Source organism: Acinonyx jubatus, chromosome C2 (genome assembly GCF_027475565.1).
Source record: "Acinonyx jubatus isolate Ajub_Pintada_27869175 chromosome C2, VMU_Ajub_asm_v1.0, whole genome shotgun sequence".
NCBI classification, from domain to species: domain Eukaryota; kingdom Metazoa; phylum Chordata; class Mammalia; order Carnivora; family Felidae; genus Acinonyx; species Acinonyx jubatus.
Genome location: NC_069384.1, coordinates 8,998,488 through 9,023,023, shown reverse-complemented (window position 1 = coordinate 9,023,023; position 24,536 = coordinate 8,998,488). Strand labels below are relative to the sequence as shown.

The window sequence follows — 24,536 nt, the reverse complement described above, 5'->3', positions numbered from 1 at the left end:
GCTATATAAAGTTCTTGGGAGACCAAATAACTGTGGTCCCCTTCCTTTAAGAGTGATGCAGTGTGCTAGAATCAACGCTTAGGGCCCAAAGTGAAGTTCAGTAGTTGTTGAAGCATCTAGTTGGAATCACCTGCAGTCCAACGTGGTGCAAAACACTGAGGCCTCCATCAAACACTTTCCTTGCTTCCTCCCTCCCTCCCTCTCTCACTCCTTTCTCCCCTCCTTCCTTTCTTTTTTGAAAACATTTGACACATCTCAGATCCCCACTCTGGCAGGCAACAATGTCAAGCCCCAAAAATTTCCACCAAGAAAACCAACTCTTTGATGTATATTTAGTACCTAAACCTCTGTGTGTGTGTGTGTGTGTGTGTGTGTGTGTGTGTGTGTGTGTGTGTACTCTGTAGTCTAGAAGCCTGGCATATTAGGAGATAATCGGGATTCCTTTGTGAATCAAAAACACTTGTCAGAAATGTGAAGAAACCTGATGGTTATGAGAGACACTGAACCACTGTCCAAACCAGACTGATTACCAGACTCACCTGGGATCTTGAGAAAATGCAGCACCCCCAACTCCCCAGGGTGCCCCTCTGCTGGATACTCTGAATCAGTGGGCTTAGGTAGGGCCAGGAATCTGTACTTTTAAAACAGCCAGAAAAGCTAAAGTACATATTAGCCATTCCCAGTCCAAGTTCTCTGAATCCCAGCAATGACTTAGGAGACAGGATCTAAAACTACATATCTGGGTTACATTATCCTAGCTTCTCGTAGAAATCAGGCTTAAGGAGCCTCCAGTCATTCCTGTCAATATGAGACATCGTGACAATTTCTGTACCTTTCATAAAATTGGCTAAAAGCATCAACCAGCATTTATATAAGAATCCACATTATTCTTTTTTCCTGAAAACAGAAGAGTTGGCTCCTCAGATGAACCTGTGTGTTCCTTTTATCAAGTAAGAGCTATGCATCCCAAGGTATTTGTTTCCTGGCCTTCTCAGAAGCTCACAGATAAATTGTCCCATTTGGAAAATCATCCCATTTCAAAAGGCCTGCTGCATCTATTTCTGCCTTCTGATTTACAACCTTATTTGAAAATGTTAAATTATGTTTTTAACAAGTGTTTATAACCACATCTGCTTATTGCAGTGTAATGTAAGCAATCCAGTCATGGGACGATCCGATAGCTTTGAATTCTCCAAAACGTTCTAAAAGCCAACATCTATGAAAAACAAAATTCTCAATTTTTGTTTGCTAAAGGAATTAGAAACCTGTTTAAGTTTAGTGCACTGATATCCAGGGAGGGGGTGAAGGGAGAGGGAGCGACGGCGACGGGAAGGGTGAGGAGTGGGAGAGTCACCTGGGGGAGGCTGGCAGCCTTGTCTTCTGCAAGGTTGCACAGGGCAGCACTCGTTTTGGAAAGTCCTTTGGTCTTGAAGACTCAGAAACCTGCTGTTAGCATGAGAGTGTCCATCTGTCATCTCGTCCCAACCAAGCTCCCAGACAAATATACACAGAATTCCAGTTAATTTGTAATGAGAAAATTGCCTTTGAGACACATGAGCCCATATGACCTGCTCATTCATGTCTAAATGCTTCCGGGTTTTTGCTCCATCCATGCTTTCCCATCGTGGATCCCACTGCTCCCCCGTTATGCCTCTGTTGTCAACTCTTGAGTTTCTTTAGCTTGAATTCCCATTTCCCAGAGCTGCTCATCCAAAACTATTACCTGAAGCCCATTTTAAATGCCCTCTTCAAATTTCCTTTGAGCCCTTAAATCCGAAATAACCGCGTCCTCAGAACTGTAAGAGCCCATTGTTCCTTATACACCACTTTTCACTTTATCTTTTTAAAATAATTATTTGTGTGCAGGAAGCCAGAAGACCGTCTGCTTGAAACTCCAGAGATGGAGACGGCCTGATGCAGGTTACAGCTCTCAAATATTCGCTGTGAAAGAATACCAGTGACAGACAGGGTGGTCTTGGGTGGGTCTCAGAGTTGTAGCCTGCCCACCAGTCGTACAGGGCCGTTCTTTTCCTTTAACCGGACTGTAAACTCCCTGAGAGTAAGTCTGAGTCAGTTTCGCTCTCCACTGCTTATTCAGCTCCGGCACAGGGTGCAGAGTCAAGCAGATGCTCAGTAAATGTTAAAAGAGTTAATCAAAAAGGGAAGAAATGATTGAATGAATGAGTCGATAACTCACCTATTCTTCCACCGATGCGTCGGTCGGACAGGTAATTAACGGAATTAGCAGCGGCCCAACGGGATTCCGAGGACTCCGCAGCTCTGGACCACCCTCTGCAGCCCGAGCAAGGGCGGGGCGCCGCGTAATCCCGCCCATGCGAAGGCGGGGCTCCCCGAGAATCCCGCCTACAAAGAGGCGGGTCGTACCTGGAATCCCGCCCTCCCTGAGGCGGGGCCTGTGGCGCGCGGGAAGAAGCGTAAGCGGCGGCGGGAGCTGGCTGTGCAGCCGACTGACCGCGTCCCTGCAGGTATTGCTTCCCTGGCGCCGGCTCTGGCGTCCCCACGGTCTCCCCGCGGGGCCGAGCGAGAGCGAGAGGGTCTCGCTGAGGGCGGGCCGCGGGGTCCCGGCACAGCTCCGGACGGCGTGCGTTCGCGCGCTCTGCGGCTCCCCGCCCCGGCTCCGTGCGGCCTCCTCCCCGCCAGGCCCGCTTTCGGCTTTCCGGCCGAGCGCTTGGTCCCGTGCGGCCTGGGAACGGGGCGGGGGGTGGGGGGATGTACCTTCTGGTTCCCTCGCCTCGGTTTTCTACCCTGGGCGACCCTCTCCTCCTGGCGGCCCAAGCCGCCTGGGAAGTGGGTGTCTCTCGAAGCCCCCTGACCCCCCAAGCTGTCCACTTGCCCCGGCAGCTTCTCCTGGGAGGCCGCTAGCCCTGGGCAGCCCCTTCCGCCGCGCGACCCGGCCCCTGACTCTCCCCGAACGCCCTCCAACCCCCACTAAGCGGGGGCGGTCGCGCCGTAGGGTCGGCCCCTCGATTTCCTCTGCCTGGGTGTTCCATTTTGCTCTTTCCGGACCTAGCAGTAGAATAAACTTCCAACAGCCGCGGCTCAGCGAAGCATTTTAGGTGAACCTGCAAGGTGTTACATTAGAGGTCAACACTAACATCCTTTCTCACTACAGCGTGCATTTTTAATGGTTAGCAGGGCTCCTGGCTCATAATAAGTGTTCAGTACACCTTTCCTGCTATAATATTCAGTTCATTACCGACGATTTTCAGCTTTCCTCTGTCTTTGGGTAAAGAACGGTGCCCGACGGATTTGTGTTGCTCCATCAAGACTCGGGAGGATGAAAGTCATTACCTGCGAAATAGCCTGGCACAACAAGGAGCCGGTGTATAGCCTGGACTTCCAGCATGGCACCGCCGGGAGGATCCACAGACTGGCGTCGGCCGGTGTAGACACGGCGGTTAGGGTAAGTGGGGCGGAGAGAGAAAGGCCCTGAGAAGCACTACTGAGGGTGCATTCTCCATTCTTTTCTTTGAAACAAAAGTCAACAAACTCAAACCAATCCGTCATTTAGCCCAGAGGGATGAATTCTCAGGGCCTTGAGTGAACCATGAAAGCAAAAGAAAGCTTTGTTCCTTGAGTAATGTTTCCCAGATTGGTAAACGGGAGGCTCATTATTTTTAAGAATACTGAGCCAGTTCCTGTTGGGGAACGGTTTGCAGGAGAAAGAGGAAGGAGGGAGGGCAGCAAGCCATGGGGTTGCTGGTTTATGTTTCAGAGCAAAGTTCCACTTTACGTTTCAAAAGAAAAACTATTTTCTTACTGAAACTAAGCACAGTGTTGTTTTAGTAAGCACAGATTGGTAAGTGCTCACTGTATGTTTCCCTGAATGAATGTTTTGGTATCAACAGATCTGGAAGGTGGAAAAAGGACCCGATGGAAAGGCCATTGTTGAATTTTTGTCCAATCTTGCCCGCCATACCAAAGCTGTCAATGTCGTGCGTTTTTCTCCGAATGGGGAAATTTTAGCATCAGGAGGAGATGGTGAGTACTAGTATTATCCTTCAAAATTCCTTAGAAACCAGATACCTGTGTGTCTCATGTTAAATAGTGAGATTTGACCCAGGTGTGATTAAAGAAAAATTTTTCTTTTAATGTTCATTTATTTTTGAAAGAGAGAGAGTGCGAGCGGAGGAGGGGCAGAGAGAGAGGGAGACACAGGATCTGAAGTGGGCTCCAGGCTCTGAGCTGTCAGCATAGAGCCCGACCCGACACACGGCTCAAACTCACCAACGGTGAGGCCATGACCTGAGCCAAAGTTGGACGCTTAACCGCCTGAGCCACGCAGGTGCTTCTGTACCACTTTTTCATTTTAGGGGTCATTTGACCTCAGTGTGTCATTTAGATAGCTCAGTAAAATAGCGTTCTGGGGAGCACGAGGGGATGGAAGACAGTAAGTTTAACCCGAAAAGACCTGTTTGACAATGGCCCCTCCCCAACTTTCACCAGGATCCGCTGCCCGGTGGAGACAAGTAGGAAGGTGCCCACCATTTTGTCAGAGTCCCAACACACCTGTCCTGGCTTTGATTGCTAGTTTAGTATCTAAGTGATCACAGCCTTTCCCACATCTCTTTGTAATTAATTGATTCGCTGGGGGAGTATTGTCTGAATGATCCTCTAAATTATGTTTGTTTCCTGGGAATATATTGACTCCTATTTTCTGCTTGTGTTTACGTGGCATAAAGATTGCCTTGAATTTGTAGATTTATTTGGGATACGTTGCCATCTTCACAATATTAAATGTTAAACCCATAAAACTGGGACTTTTTCCTAAGCAGTTTACTAACTCGTTCTTCCTTTTTCCTTATGGTTTTACTAAAAAGTAAATCGTTTTCCCATGCTTTGACACCAGAACAGTCTACAAGTTAGTACAAAATAAAACAGAAATCACAGACTTTGCAGGAGGAGGAAAGACACCTGGTTAAGTTCAGTGCCACGGTGTCCAGGGTGTTTGTGCACAGAGGGAAAGGTGGGAAGTGGGGACTGTCCCTGGGGGAGGTTGACAGGCTGTCTTCTGAGAGGGTGTACAGGGCAGCACTTGTTGGGCAAAGCCCTTTGGCTTTGGGGGCCCAGAAACCTGTTAACGGTGGAGAGCGTCCACTTGTCAGTGTCAAGGCTGATCTCCTTTCCACCAAGCTCCTGGGATTCCGGTGCATTTGGAGTGAGAACACGTGTGCCCACACAGCTGGTGCGCTCATTGTCCTACTGGTATTCAGAGGGAGGCCAAGAGGTGCTCAGGCTTAGGTGGTGAGTTTGGGGTCAGAGCACAAGGGCTTATAGCACTCAGACAATTGATGACGTCAGGCCAAGATACCTGCTGCATCCGTATGTGTAGCTAATGTGTCCGTGGCTTACTTTGTGCAAGGCATTGTATTATAAGTGCTTTATGCATATTAACTCATTTAATCCTTGAGACAGCCCTATGAGATAGGTACGCAGTTACCCCCATTTTACAGGTCAAGTGACTGAGGAGTCGAGATGCTAAGTCCTGCTGAAGGTTACACAGGAACCATTTGCCAGTCCTTGCCGGTGGCTCTTTGTGGCTCTTTGTTTTTTCCTATTCAGCCGTTCATAGGTTATGCCTTAGGATTTTAGAGGTTGGTTTTTTGTTTTTGTTTTTGTTTTTTAGGTTTATCTTATTTGAGAGAGAGGGACAGTGTGCACGAGCAGGGAAGGGGCAGAGAGTAAGGGAGAGAGAGAATCCCAAGCTGGCTGTGCACTGTCAGTGCAGAGCCCAATGAGGGGCTCCAACTCATGAACCGTGAGATCACGACCTGAGCTGAAACCAAGAGTTGGACGCTTAACCCACTGAGCCACCCAGGCGCCCCAGATTCTGGAGTTTTAGATCAGAAGACAAACCTGTTTTTCCTGTCGAAATTCTTAGAAGTCCATCATTGTGACCATACTGTCTATTGAACAACATAAATAGGACTTCAAGCCCTAAAAGCCCAGAAATGAAGGAGCATGCAAAAAGCGTGGCTTATCTTTCACTGAATCACTCCACAGATGCCGTCATCCTGTTGTGGAAGGTGAATGATAATAAGGAGCCAGAACAGATTGCTTTTCAGGATGATGATGAGGCCCAGCTGAACAAGGAGAATTGGACTGTCGTAAAAACCCTGAGGTAACTTGGACAGGGACCATGGGAGTGCCTTATCTAACTGCTCTGAGAGCATTAAACTCACATGCATTTTTTTATTTAAAAAAAAAATGTTCTTTTGAGTAAGCTTTATGCCCAACATGGGGCTTGAACTCACAGCCCTGAGATCAAGAGTCCTATGCTTTACTGACTGAGCCAATCCAGGCGCCCTGCATTTTGACTTATATCTTACTTAAACCTTTTACTTACACAAGGCAGAGATAAGAGAATCATTTTAAAAGCTAGAAACATGATTAAAATGGATTTTATTTCTGCTGTAAAATTTTCTTTAGTCAGATTGAATCAATTACAAAGATACAAGTACCTCTGAAGGTGGTAGATTATAGCTGCAGCTAATAGAGTTCCAGTGGAAATTTCTAAAATCCTATTTTTTAAAATATTTTTTTAAACTTTGAGAGACAGAGTACGAGCAGGGGAGGGGCAGAGAGAGAGAGAGAGAGAATCCCAAGGAGGCTCCACGCTGCCAGCGCAGAGCCCAACATGGGGCTCAAACCCATGAAACCGTGAGACCATGACCTGAGCTGAAACCAAGAGTCCGTTGAGCCACCCAGGAGCCCCCCCCCTAAAATCCTATTCTCGTGTATGGTCTCTGAGTTTGGTTACAAGTTTTTGATGTTTTTTTCTTTTTTTCTTTGGATTATAGAGGCCACTTGGAAGATGTGTACGATATTTGCTGGGCAACTGACGGGAATCTAATGGCTTCTGCCTCTGTGGATAACACGGCCATCATATGGGATGTCAGTAAAGGTAGCCAATACGTTTCTGTTCTTGTCAGGGGGAAGGACTTTCTAAGGGTCTAAAAAGCTAACCTACTTGACCTTTCATGGCATAAGAGTTTCTTTAGTGAACTAAAATAGGTATTTGGCTCAGTAGGGTAGGGATTAGCCTCCTGTATCATGGATCCAACTCAGAGTGGTCACGTGTATGAGGGTTACTGGTGCCAAAGCAAGGTCCATCCCACATGCTTGGGGGTGTAGACATGTTGGGGGCAGGGCTAATGCCTGCCTTTGCAGAACTTAGGATCTCAGGAAGTTTAGCACGTTGTCATGATGGGGCATTGAATGGTCAGTGTTGGGAGAGGTAGGAGCTGGCATCCGTTTGAGGAGACAGAGGACAGCCGAGGGCACCTCACTGCTTTTACAGGACCTGTTTTCTGTTTGGGGAGACAGGAGACACGTGAGAAGTTATAAAAATTGCCGTGAAATGCTTTGCCTGCCCTTTTTGCAGGCTGCGGATTCTCCCCCAGCCTGAGGGCCCTGGTGGGGGAGTCAGGGTGGAGCGGGCATCCCACCACGCTGCCTGCACATCCGGTTTATCCACTCAGTGACAGTCTCTGTCCACTTTAGGTCCCTGCCACCTGCCATCCAATCAGACCCCCTCTGTCTCACCTCACCTCTGTCATGTTCTACCCAGTCCCTGACTTGGGCAGAATTGAGGGCTGGCGTCCCTGTCTTCTTCTCTTCCCCACATCTGGCCATTGCCCTGGATAATTTCACTGTGTGCGTGGACAGTCCACCCAGCAGCCCCCTGAAGCCAGTTGTAATGACCTTGAACGTTGCCAGGTCTTGATATCCTACATGATTGTGGCTGCCATCTAACAGGGTGTTAGTAGTGATGGCGCTGGGAAGGGGCCACAGAGTGAAAGGCTGATCGGAGGAGGTTGCTCCAAGACTTGAATGCGGGAGGGAAGAGGCTTCAGCCTGTGGGAGCAGCCAGTGCAGAGGCCCTGCGGGGGAGCTGCTTGTGAGGCAGGACAGGTCCCGCAGAAAGTCCCTCTTCAGAAAACCCTACTCACACACTGACCTAATGATAGCAGTTGTGGGTTAAAAAGCCTCTTGTGGGGCACTTGGGTGGCTCAGTCGGTTAAGTGTCCCCAACTCTTGATTTCAGCTCAGGTCATGATCTCATGGTTCATGAGATCGAGTCCCGTGTCGGGCTCTGCGTTCACAGGGCAGAGCCTGCTTGGGACTTTCTCCCTCTCTTCCTGCTCCTCCCCTGCTCATGCTCTCTCTCCCTCAAAATAAATAAACTTTAAAAAGAGGGGCACCTGGGTGGCTCAGTCATTTGGGCCTCTGACTTCGGCTCGGGTCATGATCTTGCACTCTGTGAGTTTGAGCCCCACATCGGGCTCTGTGCTGACAGCTCAGAGCTTGGAGCCTGCTTCGGATTCTGTGTCTCTTTCTCTCTCTGCCTCTCCGCCTCTCATGCTCTCTCTCGCTCGCTCTCTCTCTCAAAAATAAACATTAAAAAAATTAAAAAAGAAAAAAAAGCCTCTGTTGTAAAACTCGGGGTCGTTTGAGAAGATGCTGTCACCCGGCTGCAGGCCACCTTACTCTCACAGACCCCCAAAAACACTGGCAAGAAGGCGAGGGGGAAGGAAAGTTAGCCTGAAGCACCCTCGCTGCATTTCACATGGAGGGCGGGTCCCAGGGTCACAGGAGTGTAGACCCCTCTGCAGAGAAGAGCCATTTGAGTTGTTTTTGTTTGGTTGGTTTTTAAGAATGGCCAGGGTTCCGTAACTGCCTCTGCATTTTATCTGGGTAATCTTTGTGTGCTGCTGGTTTTCTCTCTTTCCACAGAGTCCCTTTTCCATCACTACTGGCTTTGCCCGGCCCTTGCTTCCCGCCTGGCCTGCTGTCCCCTCCTAACTAGTGGTACTTCCTATGTCCTCTGTGACCCTCAGTCTTGTCTTCACGATGCAGGTCACTTCCCAGCTGAGTGTTCCTCTCGGCCGCACCTCGAATTCCCAGAACCTTTTCCTGATACATGAGGGTCGCTGTCACATACCTCCTGTCCTCGTCTTGCCGTTTTGGCATTGGACCTCACCCTGTAGACTTCTCAGTGACCCATTGTTCCGTGTGCCGAGGATCGGCTTACAAAACCTCCTTCATAGCCCCCCTCACCCTGCCCTGTAGGGAGAGCTGACCTCAGCTCGTGCCTTGCCGACCCTCACGGTGGCCTCTTAGCTGCCCCGTCTATACCATGCTCAGCTGGCTTGCCTTTTGATGGTGTGTCCCCCCCCCACCCAAAAGCAGCAGGCTCCTGGGGAGTGTGGGCCATGTAAAGTCCCCTTTTTCCCCCAAGAGCCTGACACGGCGCCTGCTAAATGACAGGAGGGTATGAAGGGCGCAATACTTAAACTGTACTTTATTCTGCTTGTGCTCCAGTAGGCTTTAGTAAAGCTGTCATGTGCTTTATTCGCAGGACAGAAGATCTCTATCTTTAATGAACATAAAAGTTACGTCCAAGGAGTAACCTGGGACCCCTTGGGTCAGTATGTTGCCACCCTGAGCTGTGACAGGTACGTCAGGATTTGGCAAGTTGTCTTCTCTGCTGGCTTGAAATTTCCTGCAGAGGGATTTTCATCACCATTTACCAATCTGAAGCCCGGTCTAGCTTTGCTTCTTGTTCTTGGTTTCATGTCAAGCATTTGGTTTTACTGTTACTCTTCCACCGTAACGTGAAAGTGGAAACTAATTAGGGCAAGTGCCTTTTATGTAGTACTTAGCAAATCTTTATTGAATGGGTGAATGAATGTAGAGGGAGTTTTGAATTGCATTTGAATTTCACGGGCAACATTTGTTTATTGTAAGTGAGCAAGAGGCAAGGAAAGAGGGAGAGAGAGAATCTTGTGAGGGGCAGAGAGAATCTTGTGAGAGGCAGAAAGAGAGAGAAGCGGGGCTCATTCATAGGCAACGTTTAAAAAAAGTCTTTTATAAATACGACTTCTGTAAGAAGGGGTTGCTAGTGGTTGGGTTAGAATTTTCCCTTCCCCTTCCCTTCCCTCCTCCTTTCTTTCTTTAAAAAAGAAAAAAATTTAACATTTATTTTTGAGAGGCAGAGCATGAGCCGGGGAGGGTCAGAGAATGAGAGAAACACAGAATCTGAAACAGGCTCCAGGCTCTGAGCTGTCAGCACAGAGCCTGACATGGGGCTGAAACCCATGAACTGCGACATTGTGACCTGAGCCAAAGTTGGACGCGTAACCGACTGAGCCACCCAGGCGCCCCTGTTTATTTATTTTTTTAAGTTTGTTTATTTTGAGAGAGAAAGAGAGGGGGAATCTCAAGCAGGTTCTGCGCTAATGTGAGGCTCAAACTCACAACCATGAGATCATTACCTGAGCCGAAATCGAGAGTGAGACGCTTAACTGACTGAGCCATCCAGGTGTCCCTGGGTGTTTCGTGTTTTTTTGTTTTGTTTTTTTTTTAAAGATTTTATTTATAAGTAATCTCTACACCCACCGCAGGGCTTGAACTCACAACCCTGAGATCAAGAGTCTCCTGCCCCACCAACTGAGCCAGCCAGGCATCTTTCTTTCATTTTTTGATTATAGTTTACTACTGCAGTCATTTCAATGACTCCATTTAAGTTAATGTAAAAATAGAATATTTCGTCTTTCCCGAAAGGAGGTTTGTTGTGGTGTTTACTGGCATCATTCATTTAATCGTATTCTTGGAACAAAGAACTAAGAATCTGAGGTGGTGGATGCACTACTACTCATCAGTCAAGGTCATCCTTTTGAGTATTTTTCCAACTTCTTTTAATCATAACGTGTTTGATTTCAGACGGCCCAGCAGTGTGGACGAGTTAGTGTTTTTGAATCGAAGCATCTCCTGTTACGTTCCACGTACATTTATTTTCTGATCTGTATGTTTTATTCAGGCAGTTGGGAGTGAAATGACCTGATTAGCTAGTGGGAATAATACGAATTAGCAAGAAGCAAATTTATCTGTTGGTGTTTTCCTGACTTGCAAATCCCTGAGGGTGAGACCGTTCGATACAAGAGAAATGTCACTGCAGTCCTACAAACTGTCCCCGGGCCAAGTGTCAAGGCCTGAAAAGGCGAGGCCTGATGAGCATCTTACTTGACAAGTTGAAACACTCGATAAAAAGTGAAGTTCTGGCCCGTTTCCTCACTTCATTAGTGACCTCCTCTGGGTGGTTTGCTTCTGTCATAATGAGTTAAGTGGGACAGTCATAAATGGTCTTGGAGGCTGACCTGGTCTAATCGGCCTGCAGTTTTGATGCTAGATTGTTTCTGTGTGGAACACTTCGTTCACTAGAAGACATCAGTCAGAATGTTTTTCTTTCTTTAGGATCCTCAGGGTGTACAGCACCCAGAAGAAACGTGTGGCTTTTAATGTCTCAAAGATGCTGTCTGGAATAGGGGCCGAAGGAGAGGTATGAAGTGTTGACTTTCTGTGTTAGCAGTGCTTCAGGAAGTCACGAGCTCCTCCGTGTCCTACAGCTAAGTCCCTGGTCTCAGGCACCTGACACTTGAACTACCGTGCGCTTCCTCAGGTCCAGCCAAGGCTCAGTTAGTGTGTTGGGCTGGTCTGCATGGAAATGGGGACACCCGGGGGCCAGGGGAGAGCTGCCGATGGTGGGTAGAGGTGTCCAACCCCAGCTCACTGTGGAGTCGCCTGGAAGCATTAAGAGACATGTGTGCCTGCCCCCCACCCCCCAGGCGTGTGTGATCCGCTTGGCTTGAGGTAGGCAGGGCCTCTGGGATTCTGAGGTGTAGGGAGAGTCACGAGCGTCTGACCGAGGGGGACCTGGCACTATGCCGCAGGAAGGTGGCAGCGGGCAGTAGGCCGTCTTGGCAGGTTTAGAGCGAATGCTGCCTGCAGGACCGTGGGGACCCAGCCAGCGGTCCTAGAGGAATCAAGACCATGGAGGCAGTTACTTAGACAAAAGGGAGCAGGTTGGTCACTGGAACCAAAAAGGGATGTGGTGCAAACCTGGGCCTCAAGCAGCTGGCGGGGCCAAGCGGGCCACAAACTGACAAAATGGGGAGCTCGTGTACAGTAAGGAGGGTAATGCCGGGTCTTTGGGTCCTTGAGACTTAAATGCTTCATGTTTATCCAGTGGCAGTGAGTGGGAGCAAAAACCGTTCCACGCAGGTGTTCAAGAAAGGTTTGAAAAGATGGATTACCAGTTTAAGAGCGGACTAGTTTATAAGAGGTGTTCATTAAGTTGGAAATTCTAAGTGGACGCACACATCATCCTGCTTTTCTCCCCGGTCTCATTGTCCAGACACACTGCTCTTGACAGTGCACGGTGTTCTCACGGAGGCTTTTTAAAAAGATAACTGTAGAACCACAAACATGCACGTAGACCTGTATGCACATACGACTTTCTGTAACGCAGGTGGGCAGTTAATCTTTGTGAGCGATCACTCTTGCAGTCTGGAGTGATTTGATTTGTAATATATTTCCCCTGTTACGTGAGTGTAATAAATGACACTATATAAAGACAGGAAAAAAAAGGAACTGGTAAACCGTTATTGTGAATGTAAAGATTTGGATTAAAAAAAAAAAAGATTTGGATTAATGTTTAAACTTGTGTGCCACAGGTCAGAAGTTACCGGATGTTTCACGACGACAGCATGAAGTCATTCTTCCGTAGACTCAGTTTTACCCCTGATGGGTCTTTGCTCCTCACACCAGGTGGGTTTGACAAGCTTCCGATTTGAGGCGTGATGGCAGCGGTGGGTGATTCCAGTTGCCGCTTGTCAGCTCAGTGAATCCTGATTAAAATAGCGACCCCCCAGCTTGTTCAGACATTGAAACCTCCAGGGGAGCTTCAGGAAGCACTGGTCCCCAGGTTCCACCCCCAGAGCCGGTCTGATTGGTCCGGGGTGTGTGTGGTCTAGGTTTTGGAATTTAGAAAATTTCCAAGTAGTTCTGATGTGCAGAGAAGTTGGGGAGCCACTAGGCTAGTGTGACAGACATTTTGCTCTTAGATTTAACTTAAAAAAATGTTAATGTCTTTTCACTAGGCATGTATGTAGAGGTCATAGTGCTAAAGCTAAAAGAGGTTTATTGTTTCTATTCTCGATGAAGCAGTCTATTGTGGCAGGGACAAGTTTGGTTGGAATAACTTGAGTATGACGAAACTGCAGAATCAGCAAGGACAAGACAGGTTCATTGTCTATAGGAAGGCATGATGTTAAGCCCAGCAGCGTCAGCCGGGGCACTGATTGCCAGGGTGTTCTTAGAAGAATGTCTTCTGCTCTCCGTGGCTCGGGTCCCATCTTTTGTATGAAGGCGATCACCTAATGCAGGGCTGGGCCAAACAGGAGGGCACAGGTCAGGTTGGCCACTAAGTATTCCAGCCCGGTTGGGCAGAGGAGGCCTGAGAGGGTGTGAATTGTACATGCATACTTGTGATGCCTTAGGACATCGGGGATCATGTGGGAGTGACATTGGCCTGGGGAGGGGGTGTCTCAGGATCAGCAACAGGTAGGTGGTTGCTAAGTATATTAAAAGTTGCTTACTAAACCCAGTGACAAATCTTTACTAAATGACCACTCTAAAAATATTGTGTTAGAATCAGGTATCAGATGGATGTCTGCTTTTGTCATTATTATTCTTGGTGGTGGTAATACATGCAGGAGGAGGAGAGAATGAAATTACAAAGATTGGAAAGAAGAAACCTTGGTGTTAGGATTATGTTTCTAGAAAATCCAAGAGATTTAAAAATATCAGAATAAAAAAATCTGATAAGGTGGCTGGATACTATCTATGAAATACTTAAAAATCTTCTATACTGGAATATGCACTTAGAAATATAAAAAGAAAAATTATTCCATTCATAATGCAAACCCTACAAAACATGGGAAAAAATTTTAATAAAGGCACAAAGCCTTTATGAAGACTAGAAGATCTTATTGAAGATTGTAAAACAAGTTCTGAATGAATAGAGATCTCAAGTTCTAAAAATTAACATACGCATTGATTTCCAAGTAGGATCCTATTAGAGGCTTTTGGCTTACTTTTAGTTGGACAGCCTGCCAGCTCTGTTAGAATAAATGCTGAAGAATAGATTTAGTTTTTTTTAAGTTTATTATTTTTGAGAGAGAGAGAGAGCATGAGCAGGGGAGGGGCAGAGAGGGAGGGAGAGAGAGAGTCCCCAGGTGACGCCACACAGTCAGCATGGAGCCTGATGAGGGGCTTGAACTTAGAAACTGAGAGATTGTGAACTGAGCCAAAACTAAGAGACGCTTAACCAACTGAACCACCCAGGCGCCCCAAGAATAGATTTAAAAGTATGAAAAATAGGAATAATACTTGAGCAGGCACTTTCCTAAATGTCAGCAGATACTATGGTGCCACTGTTATCAAGTCAATATGGTTATTGGTATAGGAATAAACAGACTAGTAAACCGGAACAGAAAATCCAGAAATAGATCCTGAGATAAGGAAATCTGACATAGTGGGAAGAATGAATTATTGAGTGAATGGTGCTAGAGTGTCCAGCTGTCTGGAAGAACATTGTATTGGACTCTTAACTTACATATGAAAATAAATTCCGGGTGAAGCCAATACTTAAATCTAAAAGGTGAAAACGTAGGAGGACACCCTAGGGCCAGGGAAGACAGACGGAGACAGGAATCCTGGAAGCTCTGGAACGATGGGCCTGTTTGCGTTTGACGGTGAACTTTTGCACGGTGGAGGCCCAGTAAGCGAAATCAGTCGGCAAGTGATGGAACTGGAAAACACCGATTACGAGACAGGAAAGAGAGAGCTTACGTGTGTCACGTTCAGCGGCTCTTCCAAATCGATGAGAGAAAAAGAAAAACCCAGGAAAAAAAAGATGAGTGAAAGAAACAAGAAGGCAGTTTGCAGAGGAGCAAATTCACGTGTTCAGCACCCACAGGGAAAGGTTTGGACCCTCAGTGATAGAGAAATACAAAATAAAGTGACCTACGATTAGGGATTTCTTTATTCTCTTCAGACTAGACAAAAGTGCAAATCTCCCTGGCTGATGGGCATGCAGAATGTGAGTATTGCTGCGGGAACATGAATTGTTACAGCCAGTTTAGAAAACAGTCTGGAAACCGTCAAATACATGTACCTTTCAGCCCATCTGTCCCCACCCCCCACCGTCTTTGACTCCATCTTTAAGAAATGAAAACCTAGTACATAAAGGTATATCTTCCACGATATTTATTGCAAGTATGGCTTCTAGTCGTGAAGAATAATACCGATGAACAAGACGGGTGGATGAATTACGGCATTTTCATACCAGTGAACATGGGGCAGCTAGTGAAGATACATCATCCAAGTTAGCTTTCGCGGGTGGTTGACCGAACAGAGCAACAGAAATGAAGGTATAAACGAGATCCTGTTTTTGTGAACTAGGCTAAAAGCCCCACCCTCTGAATATATACGCGATGGAGTTGTAACTGGGTGTTGGTTGTGCGAGCAAAGAGGAAAGAGGACACAGTGGTTTGTTCAGATGGCGGATGTGGGGCTGGAAGGGTGGGCTGAGTCGAAGAGACTACTTGACGGAGTCTCTGTCCACCCTTCCCCACCCCCCAGCAGAGACGAAACGGTCACATGTGAAATGACGTGTGTGTGTGTGTATCAGGAAAGATACTGCTGTATGGTTGACAGTCATTCTGTGGCCGGGTCTGGCCTCGTTGTAAGGTCATCCCAGGGTGAGTGTGTGGAAGAGCTCAAACATGGGCTCCCCCCAGAGCAAGGTCAGCTGCTTCATGGGTTGGGGGTGCAGTGGAGGTCTGGGTCTCCTGGCCGCATCAGGCTGGTGGGAAAGGCTAGTGGCAGGCCCTGGCTGGCAGCCAAGCTCAAAGCCAGCGGACACAGTGGGGTGATACAGTGAGAGTGCTTCTCCAGCAGGAAGTGACTGGCCTCCCAGACGGAGGCCTGCCCGGTTCTTCCTGCCCGGGCCTGAAGCCCCCCCCCCCCCCCCCCCCCCCCCCGAGCAGGTGGGCCGCTCAGGGGGATGTGACAGGTGGGTAGAGCTGGAATAAGAGCTGAGCCCAGCCTGGGACCGTGTGTATTTGTCCTCAGTCACAAAAACACTGTCCAGGGCACATGGCTATGGGGAGAAATGTTTTACAGGCCGGGGTTGGATGCTCTTGAGTGTGTCTTCTGTCATCTAATAAAACCTCACCTCTCTCTCTCTCTTCCTGCTTCCCCAGCTGGATGTGTGGAGTCTGGAGAAAATGTAACAAATACCACCTATGTTTTCTCCAGGAAGAATCTTAAAAGGTATGCAGTGGAAGAAATCATTGAAATGTTTACCCTTTCTTTTTGTTTCTGGTGAGTAGCGGTACCCTTTTCTGAGAAGGTCATGACCGATCTTTTAGGCCCATCGCTCACCTTCCCTGTCCTGGCAAAGCGACGCTTGCAGTTCGCTGCTGTCCCGTCTACTTTGAGTTGAGGCCGGTGGTGGAAACAGGTACGTTAGAGCCACGCTGGTTGTGTTAGGTCTTCGCCGAGGCAGGTCACCGGGCTGCGGGGGTTGTGATGTGGGCTTTCTCCCGTGGGGGGCACGGCTCTGTGGGTTTGGTGCGGTTGAGTTACCGTGAGGAGCAGGAGCAAAGCCCGAGGTTATCAAAATTGTCCAGTGTTCATCTTGTCTAGAATATGCTGTCTTCGCTTCACTTTTAAAGGAATGAAAGTAATTTTTTTTAATCCAGAGCAGATTGAATGTCGTTCAGTATTCGTTTCCTATGCAGTAAAATGATGTTTTTTTTTAGTTTTTTTTTTTTCCCCTCAAGGTTTTTCTCATTATCAGGGGCTTTAGTCGGATTCTGATGGGCCTTGGTGTAATTTTCTCAGGTTTCTTGTGCTTGGGGTTCATTGAGCTCTTAGATCTATGGGTTTATAGTTTTCATCACCTTTGGGGAATTTCAGCCGTTACAGTGTCAAATGTCTTTTCTGTCATCCCCCTTCCTGCCCACAAGGGGCTCCGCTTACATGTGCATTAGGCCATTTGAGGTTAGTCCCGAGTTTACTATCTGCTTGCTTTCTTCCTTCTCAGTACTTCGTTTTCTGTACTCTGTGTCCCATGTCTCTACTTAACACACTCCATCCTTCCTCCTCTTGAACATGTAGGATAGTTTTTGTAATAACTTTTAATGACTTTGTGTACAAAGGATTTGTTTTGATTTTTTTTTTCCTTCATTGTGGGTCATATTTTCTTTGCATGTCTAGTAATTTTTCATTAGATGCCGGACATTGTGAATTTTACCTCTGTGGATGCTGGGTATATTTTCATAAATATTCTTGAGCTTTGCTCTGGGAGGCAGTGAAGTTACTCGGAGACACCGTGCCGCTTATCCTCATTCAGTGGGACCACGGCAGCATGTGGTCCAGAGCTAATTTCCCCACTGCAGAAGCAGAGCCGCCTGAGTAATCGGTGCCCCGTGAAATAGGTTTCCCACTCTGGGTGGAGGAACACACTCTGTCTGGCTTTGTGTGAGCTTCGGGAATGACTCTCTCTTTCCTGTAGTTCTTGCTCTGGCCTCAGGTGGTTTCCTCACTTGCAAGTGCTGATCAGTGCTCAGCTGGAGACCTGAGAGGGCCTGTAGGTCTGTGCCTGTGAACTCCGGCTGCCCGGGCCTCCCTGCTTCATCCTTTACCTCTCCCTCTCCCGGGCCTGGCAGCTCCAGGCAGCAAGCTGGATGTAGGATTTCGTCCTTGACTTCCCATCCCTCAGAGATCACTGTCCTCAGTGCCTGATGGTCAGAAGTCTTGGAAAACATTATTTTGTAGATTTTGCCTGGTATTCAGTTGCTTCAGGTGGGAGGGTAAGTCAGGTCCCTCTTCCTCCAAGGCTGGAAGCAGCTGTTTTAAGCTTTTTAATCCTTTTATGTGAATGAATGTAATTACCTGGAAGCTTGTATACCTTAATAAAATGTTTCTAGGTTACCCTTATTTTTCGTATCAGAAAGGACTTGTTCTATTCACAAGTTTTTTTGTTTTGTACCCCCACCTTTTTGGACCTTGGGTGCCCCTGAGTCTTGGATCAGGACACGGTGTCCTCATCAGGTCACGTGTGGTTGTCCTTTATTCCCATATAAATTAAAGGACTGTTTTTGTTTTTTTTTTTGTAAAGCACATAGCAAACTAGCCTTCAGTAAAATGATGTCATTTCCGTCTCCTGAGAGAGGGCTTTTGGGAATTTGTTTCCTCTGGCTTCTGTTTTCCGCCCTTTGTCCCTGTTTTCACCCGAGCAGACAGAGCGTCACAGGAGCCGGGCACGGAGCTGGTGCACCTGCCCTACCGCCTGGTGTTTGCTGTGGCTTCTGAAGACTCTGTGCTCTTGTATGACACCCAGCAACCGTTCCCTTTTGGCTACGTGTCTAACATACATTACCACACCCTGAGTGATGTCTCCTGGTGAGTGGCTGGTGGTGAGGGAGGGTGGGCCTGGAGTAGAGCCTTGGGGCAGGGAGCATTCCAGCGCTACAGGTGGCTTTTTTGGCCGGTGTTTACCAATTCTTTTTCTTTTTTTAAAATATTTTTTTTAACTTTTTTTTTTTTTAAGTTTATTTAAAACTATTTTTTTTTCTGGGGTGCCTGGGTGGCTCAGTTAGTTAAGAATCTGACTTTGGCTCAGGTCATGATCTTGTGGTCCGTGAGTTCGAGCCCCACATCGGGCTCTGTGCTAACGGCTCAGAGCCTGGAGCCTGCTTCAGATTCTGTGTCTCCCTCTCTCTGCACGTTCCCCTGCTGGCTCTCAGTCTTTCTCAAAAATAAACACTAAAAAAGATGGTTTTTTTTTAACTTTTTTTCTAAGTTTATTTATTTTGAGAGAGGGAGAGTGAGCACACATGCATGCCCATGCAAATGGGGGCGGGAGACAGAGAATCCCAAGCAGGCTGCAGCGGAGCCCTGATGTGAGCGGGGCTCAAACTCATGAACCTCAAGATCATGACCTGAGCTGAAGTCAGATGCTTAACAGACTGAGCCACCCCGGCACCTCTTACCAATTCTTTTTAAAGGAAAGCCGCTTCTAATTTGCAATAATACTGCTTCCTTTTGTAACAGAAACATCTGAATGATGCCATTCAGTTGCCCCAGGGGTTCCTCTGATTCTCAGACTGAGGGAGGGGGTACCCTTTGGGCTCCCTGCTTGTTGGGGGCTTACCAGGCCCTCTGGGCTTGCAGGAAGCCCGCACCCATGAGCTCCTGGCACCCAGAGCTGCACCCAGGGAGTCACCTTGCGCTCCGCCTCCTACCGGTGGGGTCTTCCGAGCCCCTGGGTTCCTGATTTGTGCCCAGCTCTGCCTGGGCCTGCTCCCCCACCGTCTCTTCCTTGCTCTTTACAGACTTTTTTCTCCTTTTCGTTTTATCTTGGGGGGAAAAAAACCAAAAAAAGGAAAGGTCCTCACACTTTCATCCAGGTGAATTCGATGACAGTCCTGAGATACTGCGGTGCCCGAGAAACGCGATGGGGTTGGGAAACCAACCACCCAAAGCCTATGATTTTGCTTGAACTGCCATGGTGTCACTAGTCATGAGAGCCTGACAAGGGGCCCATAGACTTGGGTTCGGTTTCTAACCTTTTGTCCTGTTTGGGGAACAAAGGTCCAGCGATGGGGCCTTCCTGGCCATTTCTTCCACGGATGGCTACTGTTCGTTTGTGACATTCGAGAAGGATGAACTTGGAACACCTTTGAAAGAGAAGCCGGTTTTAAGCGTGGGAACTCCCGATACAGCAAAGAAAACGAAGAGTCAGCCACACCAGGGGTCTTCGCCAGGCCCCAGGCTGGTAGAGGGGACCCCCAGCAGCCCCTGCACACCCCCGCCTCAGGCAAGACCATCTCCAGCCCCAGCAGCGCCTTCCGAGGAGAAGAAGGCCCTGCAGCCCAGCACGCAGAATCCCAAAGCACCCCCATCCCGGAGGGTCACTCTGAACACGCTGCAGGCCTGGAGCAAGACAACACCCCGGTAAGAACCTCTGACGGAAGAAGAAATCGTCACTGCAGTTTGCCAACAGGAAGCCACCAACCTTTAATGGGGGAAATGCCATAAGTACTTCACACTGCTGCCGGAGACCTTGCTAACCGTGACCTCCGCTGCGTCCCCACTTCTGCCTCTCAGGCCGGCTCCAGACCCCTGTGCGCGGCCTATAGACAGTTGGCCACAGCCTGCCCTCTGGGGCCGTTCCCACTGGCCCTGCCTCGCCCTTTTACCGTAATCTCTAGTTTGCCCCCGGAGGCCAGGGCCCTGAGCACACTCTGCCCTAGGGGCCTCTCTGCCCTTACCTTCCTCCGGGAGCCCCAGCCATCTGCGTCCCTGGTGACACTGGAGTCTCCCTGGATGTCCCTGCAGCCCTTCCTCTGTCATAACATATCACATTCAGTAGCAGGAGTTTGGTTAGGCTTCTGTTTTCCCTGTTAGGTCATCAGCCCCTTAAGGCAGGAAGCGGTTCCCCAGTCATCACCTGTTTTCTCCTGCCCAGAACAGTCATGGGCACTGAGCAGCAGGCGGGAAAATGAAAGGAACATCTTTAGGCAGTTTTTACTGCGTCTGTGGACTGGCTCATGGTAAGCATGTCTGGTCTGATCGTGTCCCCGGGTGATGCTGCAGGTGTCTCTGTCCCTCTTCACGTCACTCTGGCTCCTGAGCCCGCCTGAGTTCCCCGCCGGTGCTGCAGACAGAGCCCTTCTGTTGTGCACAGCAGCTGGGGTCCAGGGGTCCTCCTAGGACTGGAAGTCCCCCGTCTGACCCTGTGGGAGTCCTGGGGAGGGAGCAGATGACAAGCACCACGTGTCTCGCTTCCTCTGCCCTGCCCGAGACTTCACTCGCCAGTCTGTAATCTGGATTACATGTAGCGTTCGGCTCTTCTCGGCTGTCTGAGTTCTGCAGACTAGCAACATTTTTTTGTTTTTCTGTGTTTTTTGGTGGAGGAAGGGAGTGGGAAGGTGTTCTTTCAAATACTCTTATGAAACCTTTCCCCTCTTAATTTCTTGGAGTCGTCTTCTGTTGTAACTTAAAAAAAAACAGTTGTTGAAAAATTAGATTGGATTTTAAACAAGAACTGTTTCAGAGCTTTCCGTAGTAGAAACCATTGTTGGCTAGCCTTATGTATGCGGTGTCCAGTGATGTGTTCAGCATACCACTGCAGATCAACAAAACACGGGTTTTGAAACTTTTAGGTGACTAGCGAGTGACTATCATAAGCCTAATGATTGAACTTAGTACATGAACATAGTCCTTAGTTACTAAGTTGGCACATCGACATTTAATGTCTACATGGTATGATTAGCTGAAAATTTTTAATGTTTCTTTTGGGTAGTTTTGAAATTTGGCATCATCATAAATGATTCTTAGGATACTAATGAACCTTGTACCTCTTTCCTACTTTTTTTAATTAAGGAGGATAAATTTACTACCCTTAAAGACAGAGACTCCACCAAATTCTGTACCAATTAGTATAATCTCCACCCCTTCCACAGAAGAAACTGAACCAGGTAAGTGATACTGTTATTTTAATAGAATTCAAGATATTCTTTCTCTTTTGTTCTTTTGGAAATTAACCACCTAATTTTAAGTCAGTTCTGAGAAAGCAGGGATGTATCTTATTAGACCGTCATTCAGATTCACTGGCTGCCTGTTTATTCTCGGCAGGGAGAGTACCTTTCCACGCAGGCATTCAGGGAGCTGAGTAGGTGGCAGGTTCCGGAGGTGCTGTAGGGTCAGGGTTCTCCACCTGGGCACTATTGACAATCTGGGTCAGATAATTCTGTGTGGGGGGGCTGTCCTGCAAGTGTGGGGTGCTTAGCACCTCTGAATGCCAATACCCATTTCTCCCCCCGCCCCTACCCCAACTTGTGACATTCTCCAGTGTCCCCACACATTGCCCAGGTGAGATCGCCCCCAGTTGAAAACCACCGGATCCTTTCCCTTATGTTCAGATAGGACCCTTGGTATCTTGTCTGGGCACAACATTTATTTTGTGAATATCAGCTCTTAGTTTTAAGCAAATGTTCACTTACTGGCCAACCTGTGCTTGTTAATGTTCTAGGGACGCCCGGGGACCCTCAGGACAGTCCTCTGGAGCCCAAGCGGCCTCGGCTTGGTGAACACAAAGGAAGTTCCCAAGGTCTGGAGCCTTGAGGAGATCTGTCTGCTGTTCGAAGGCTGCCAGGTCTGGGGACCCCCGTGCACAGAGAGGGGGGGCTAGGCCGGGGACACCGGAGACCAGTGGCAATAGGCGGAGCCTGATGGATACTCGTGAATTGTTTACTGTAACAGAAGATACACATGGACCAGTTTTTCTCCAGAACTATGTCTGCACTTGTATTCAAGACACATGCTTACCTCGGAGCAGTGAACGTTTTCATAGACCGGATCTTCTTTTGAGTTTCTGAAACTGGAGCGGTTCAGCCTTGTCTAGTGTGGAACAGGGAGCCCGTCCTTGAAACACAGGGAAAGTGCAGACGCTTTGCGAGCAGACCCTTCCCAAAGCTGGCATGAGAGAGGAGAAAGTTATTTGAGAAGGTTTATTCTGATGTTCCCTTCTGAATAGTTGGTTTTTAGGAGTTAGTTTCCTTTCTGACTGTAAAGGTAATAAAAATGCTTGTGCTGGAAAGCTAGCGAGAATAAAGTAGGAAAAACGGGTCCGAGATGGGACTCTGCCACCCTCTTCCTGCTGGAAGGAACCATGTTGCTATGTTGGCATATTTATTTATTTTTTTTCCCCAGGGAGCGAGTGGAGATTTCCCTTTAGAGTTTGGTATCCAAATAGGTTAACTTTTCAGATTGATTTTTCAGAATAAAAGAACTTTTCCTGAGCAGTTTTTGCCTCTGCCTTTGCTTTCCCCATCTCCGGGTTGAGGGTGTGTTCTCTCCTGCGGGGAGGGAACCAGAGCTGGGGGCTGGGCGCGCACAAGGTGCTGGCCACAGGAGGCAGTCCCTGGGAAACGTGCTCGCGGTGGCTGCTGGTCCTGCGGCAACGGGGTGGAACCCCTGTCTGGAAGCGCCCGCTGCTGCTTCTCACCCAGAGGAGGTGCTACCGTTGAATTTCAGGATGTGTGACACCTGCCACTTTGGCATAGCGGACACCATGAGTTGTGCAAGCAAGGCCTTCCCCCCACCACCCCTGGCGTTCTTCCCAGTCTGGAAGAGACGGAACCCCAGTCAAGTCTGACGGGAAGTGGCCAAGGAGTGGAGGAGTGTGCCCTTTTGAACTCAGGTCAGCAGCAACAAAGGAAAGAATTGGAAAGAGGATCAATTTGTTGCTTAATCCATAACCTAGTTACCCAGAAGAAGAGTCTGCCTCCCGTCTAGATGGGAAAGTGGCACCCAAGGGATGATTCACCGTGGACTGAAGGGGGGGGGAGGTGAATGTGTGCACAGCTATGACGACACAGGTGTGGGTCACACTCAGTATGAAGACACTTTAAGATGTCAAATGGTATCTGTTTTGACCACTGATTCTCAACCTTCACCGCACACTGAAATCACCCAAACAGGTGACAAGGATACCGTCACCTGGGTGCCTGCTCCAGAGCATGTGGCCTGATGGGGCTGGGGGCGTGGTCACGGTTCTTGAAAAGCTGAGTAATTTTGTTTTTAATGTTTATTTTTGAGACAGAGCGTGAGCGGGGGAGAGGCAGAGGAGACACAGAATCCGAAGCAGGCTCCAGGTTCTGAGCCGTCAGCGCAGAGCCCGACGCGGGGCTCGAACTCGTGAGCCATGAGATCATGACCCGAGCCAAAGTTGGACACTCAACCGACTGAGCCACCCAGGCACCCAGAGCTCCAAGTAATTCTGACCGGCCAGCCATGACTAGGAAATCCTAAGAGGAAAGCTTTCCCCGCATATGATCTCTTCTGGTTATTTAAATACATTTCCACGGAAAGCTTTTTCTTGCTTACTCTCTGCCCTCACTGGCACCCCTAATACGGTAGCTCTGCTGTGTGTCTGAAAAGATAACGTGGGAGATGCCATCGGCTCCTCAGAGACAAAAGATCATTTTAAATTTCCTGAGGCTGGGGGCGCCTGGGGCAGGTGGGGGAGCTGGCGGCTCAGGCGGTTAGGGGTCAGGCTCTGCACGGACAGTGTGGAGCCTGCTTGGGATTCTCCCTGTCTGCCGCTCGCTCTCAAAATAAACTTGAAGTTTTTTTTCCCCTGAGGCTAGAGTGAGGGATATTTCGTGGTCATCCATTCCTGTGCAAGGAGGTGCGATGATGGGTCCTGTGTTCTCGGTGAGGGAGCCTGCTTTCCTGGCCTGACTCCGTATTTGTCTACACATCTGTCTCTTGTGCAGCAACAAGGTGGTGGGGGGCAGACCAGGAGCACCGTTAGCCTGAGGTAGTGTTTCGAGGTACGACTCAGTTGTCAGCGCCACCGGATGTAAGTTACAGAATCAGCCGTCAAAGCCCAAGCCGCGTAACCCTGCATCCTGATCTAAAACCGCTTCCATCCGGCTAGTTCCCCGGGGAAGCCTGCTGCAAAAGGAGCCCGGCCTGAAGGGTGGGCGGTAAGAACCGACTCACCACCCGGGATCTGCCGTCGTGTGGGGTGTTTGCTCCTCAGTGTTGCCGGCCATTCCTGGTGCCTCCTCACACCACAGTGGGTGACCGGG

General features: G+C 48.6%; 1 protein-coding gene across 2 annotated transcripts; it reads left to right on the top strand.

Moving 5' to 3' along the window:
* The first annotated feature begins 1,361 nt into the window (after positions 1-1,361).
* Positions 1,362-22,739, top strand: CHAF1B (chromatin assembly factor 1 subunit B). 2 transcript variants are annotated; one of them, XM_027041637.2, is made up of 14 exons: positions 1,368-2,486; positions 3,231-3,424; positions 3,870-4,002; positions 6,025-6,142; positions 6,822-6,925; positions 9,383-9,479; positions 11,278-11,362; positions 12,537-12,630; positions 16,131-16,200; positions 16,299-16,390; positions 18,174-18,336; positions 19,528-19,890; positions 21,322-21,416; positions 21,971-22,739. In XM_027041637.2, the coding sequence occupies exons 2-14, from the start codon at positions 3,299-3,301 to the stop codon at positions 22,060-22,062; spliced, it is 1,632 nt and encodes a 543-aa protein (XP_026897438.1). In that variant the 5' UTR covers positions 1,368-2,486; positions 3,231-3,298; the 3' UTR covers positions 22,063-22,739. The 2 variants fall into 2 exon arrangements, with proteins under 2 accessions (XP_026897439.1, XP_026897438.1); XM_027041638.2 differs by lacking the exon at positions 19,528-19,890 and having other exon boundaries at positions 1,362-2,486.
* Positions 22,740-24,536: the final 1,797 nt, after the last annotated feature.

Excerpts from the sequence above, each read along its gene's own strand:
- CHAF1B (XM_027041637.2), top strand. The coding sequence starts at position 3,299 with ATGAAAGTCATTACCTGCGAAATAGCCTGGCACAACAAGGAGCCGGTG. Across the intron at positions 4,003-6,024 it reads TTTAGCATCAGGAGGAGATG|ATGCCGTCATCCTGTTGTGG; the intron begins GTGAGTACTAGT and ends ATCACTCCACAG. Across the intron at positions 21,417-21,970 it reads CACAGAAGAAACTGAACCAG|GGACGCCCGGGGACCCTCAG; the intron begins GTAAGTGATACT and ends TTAATGTTCTAG.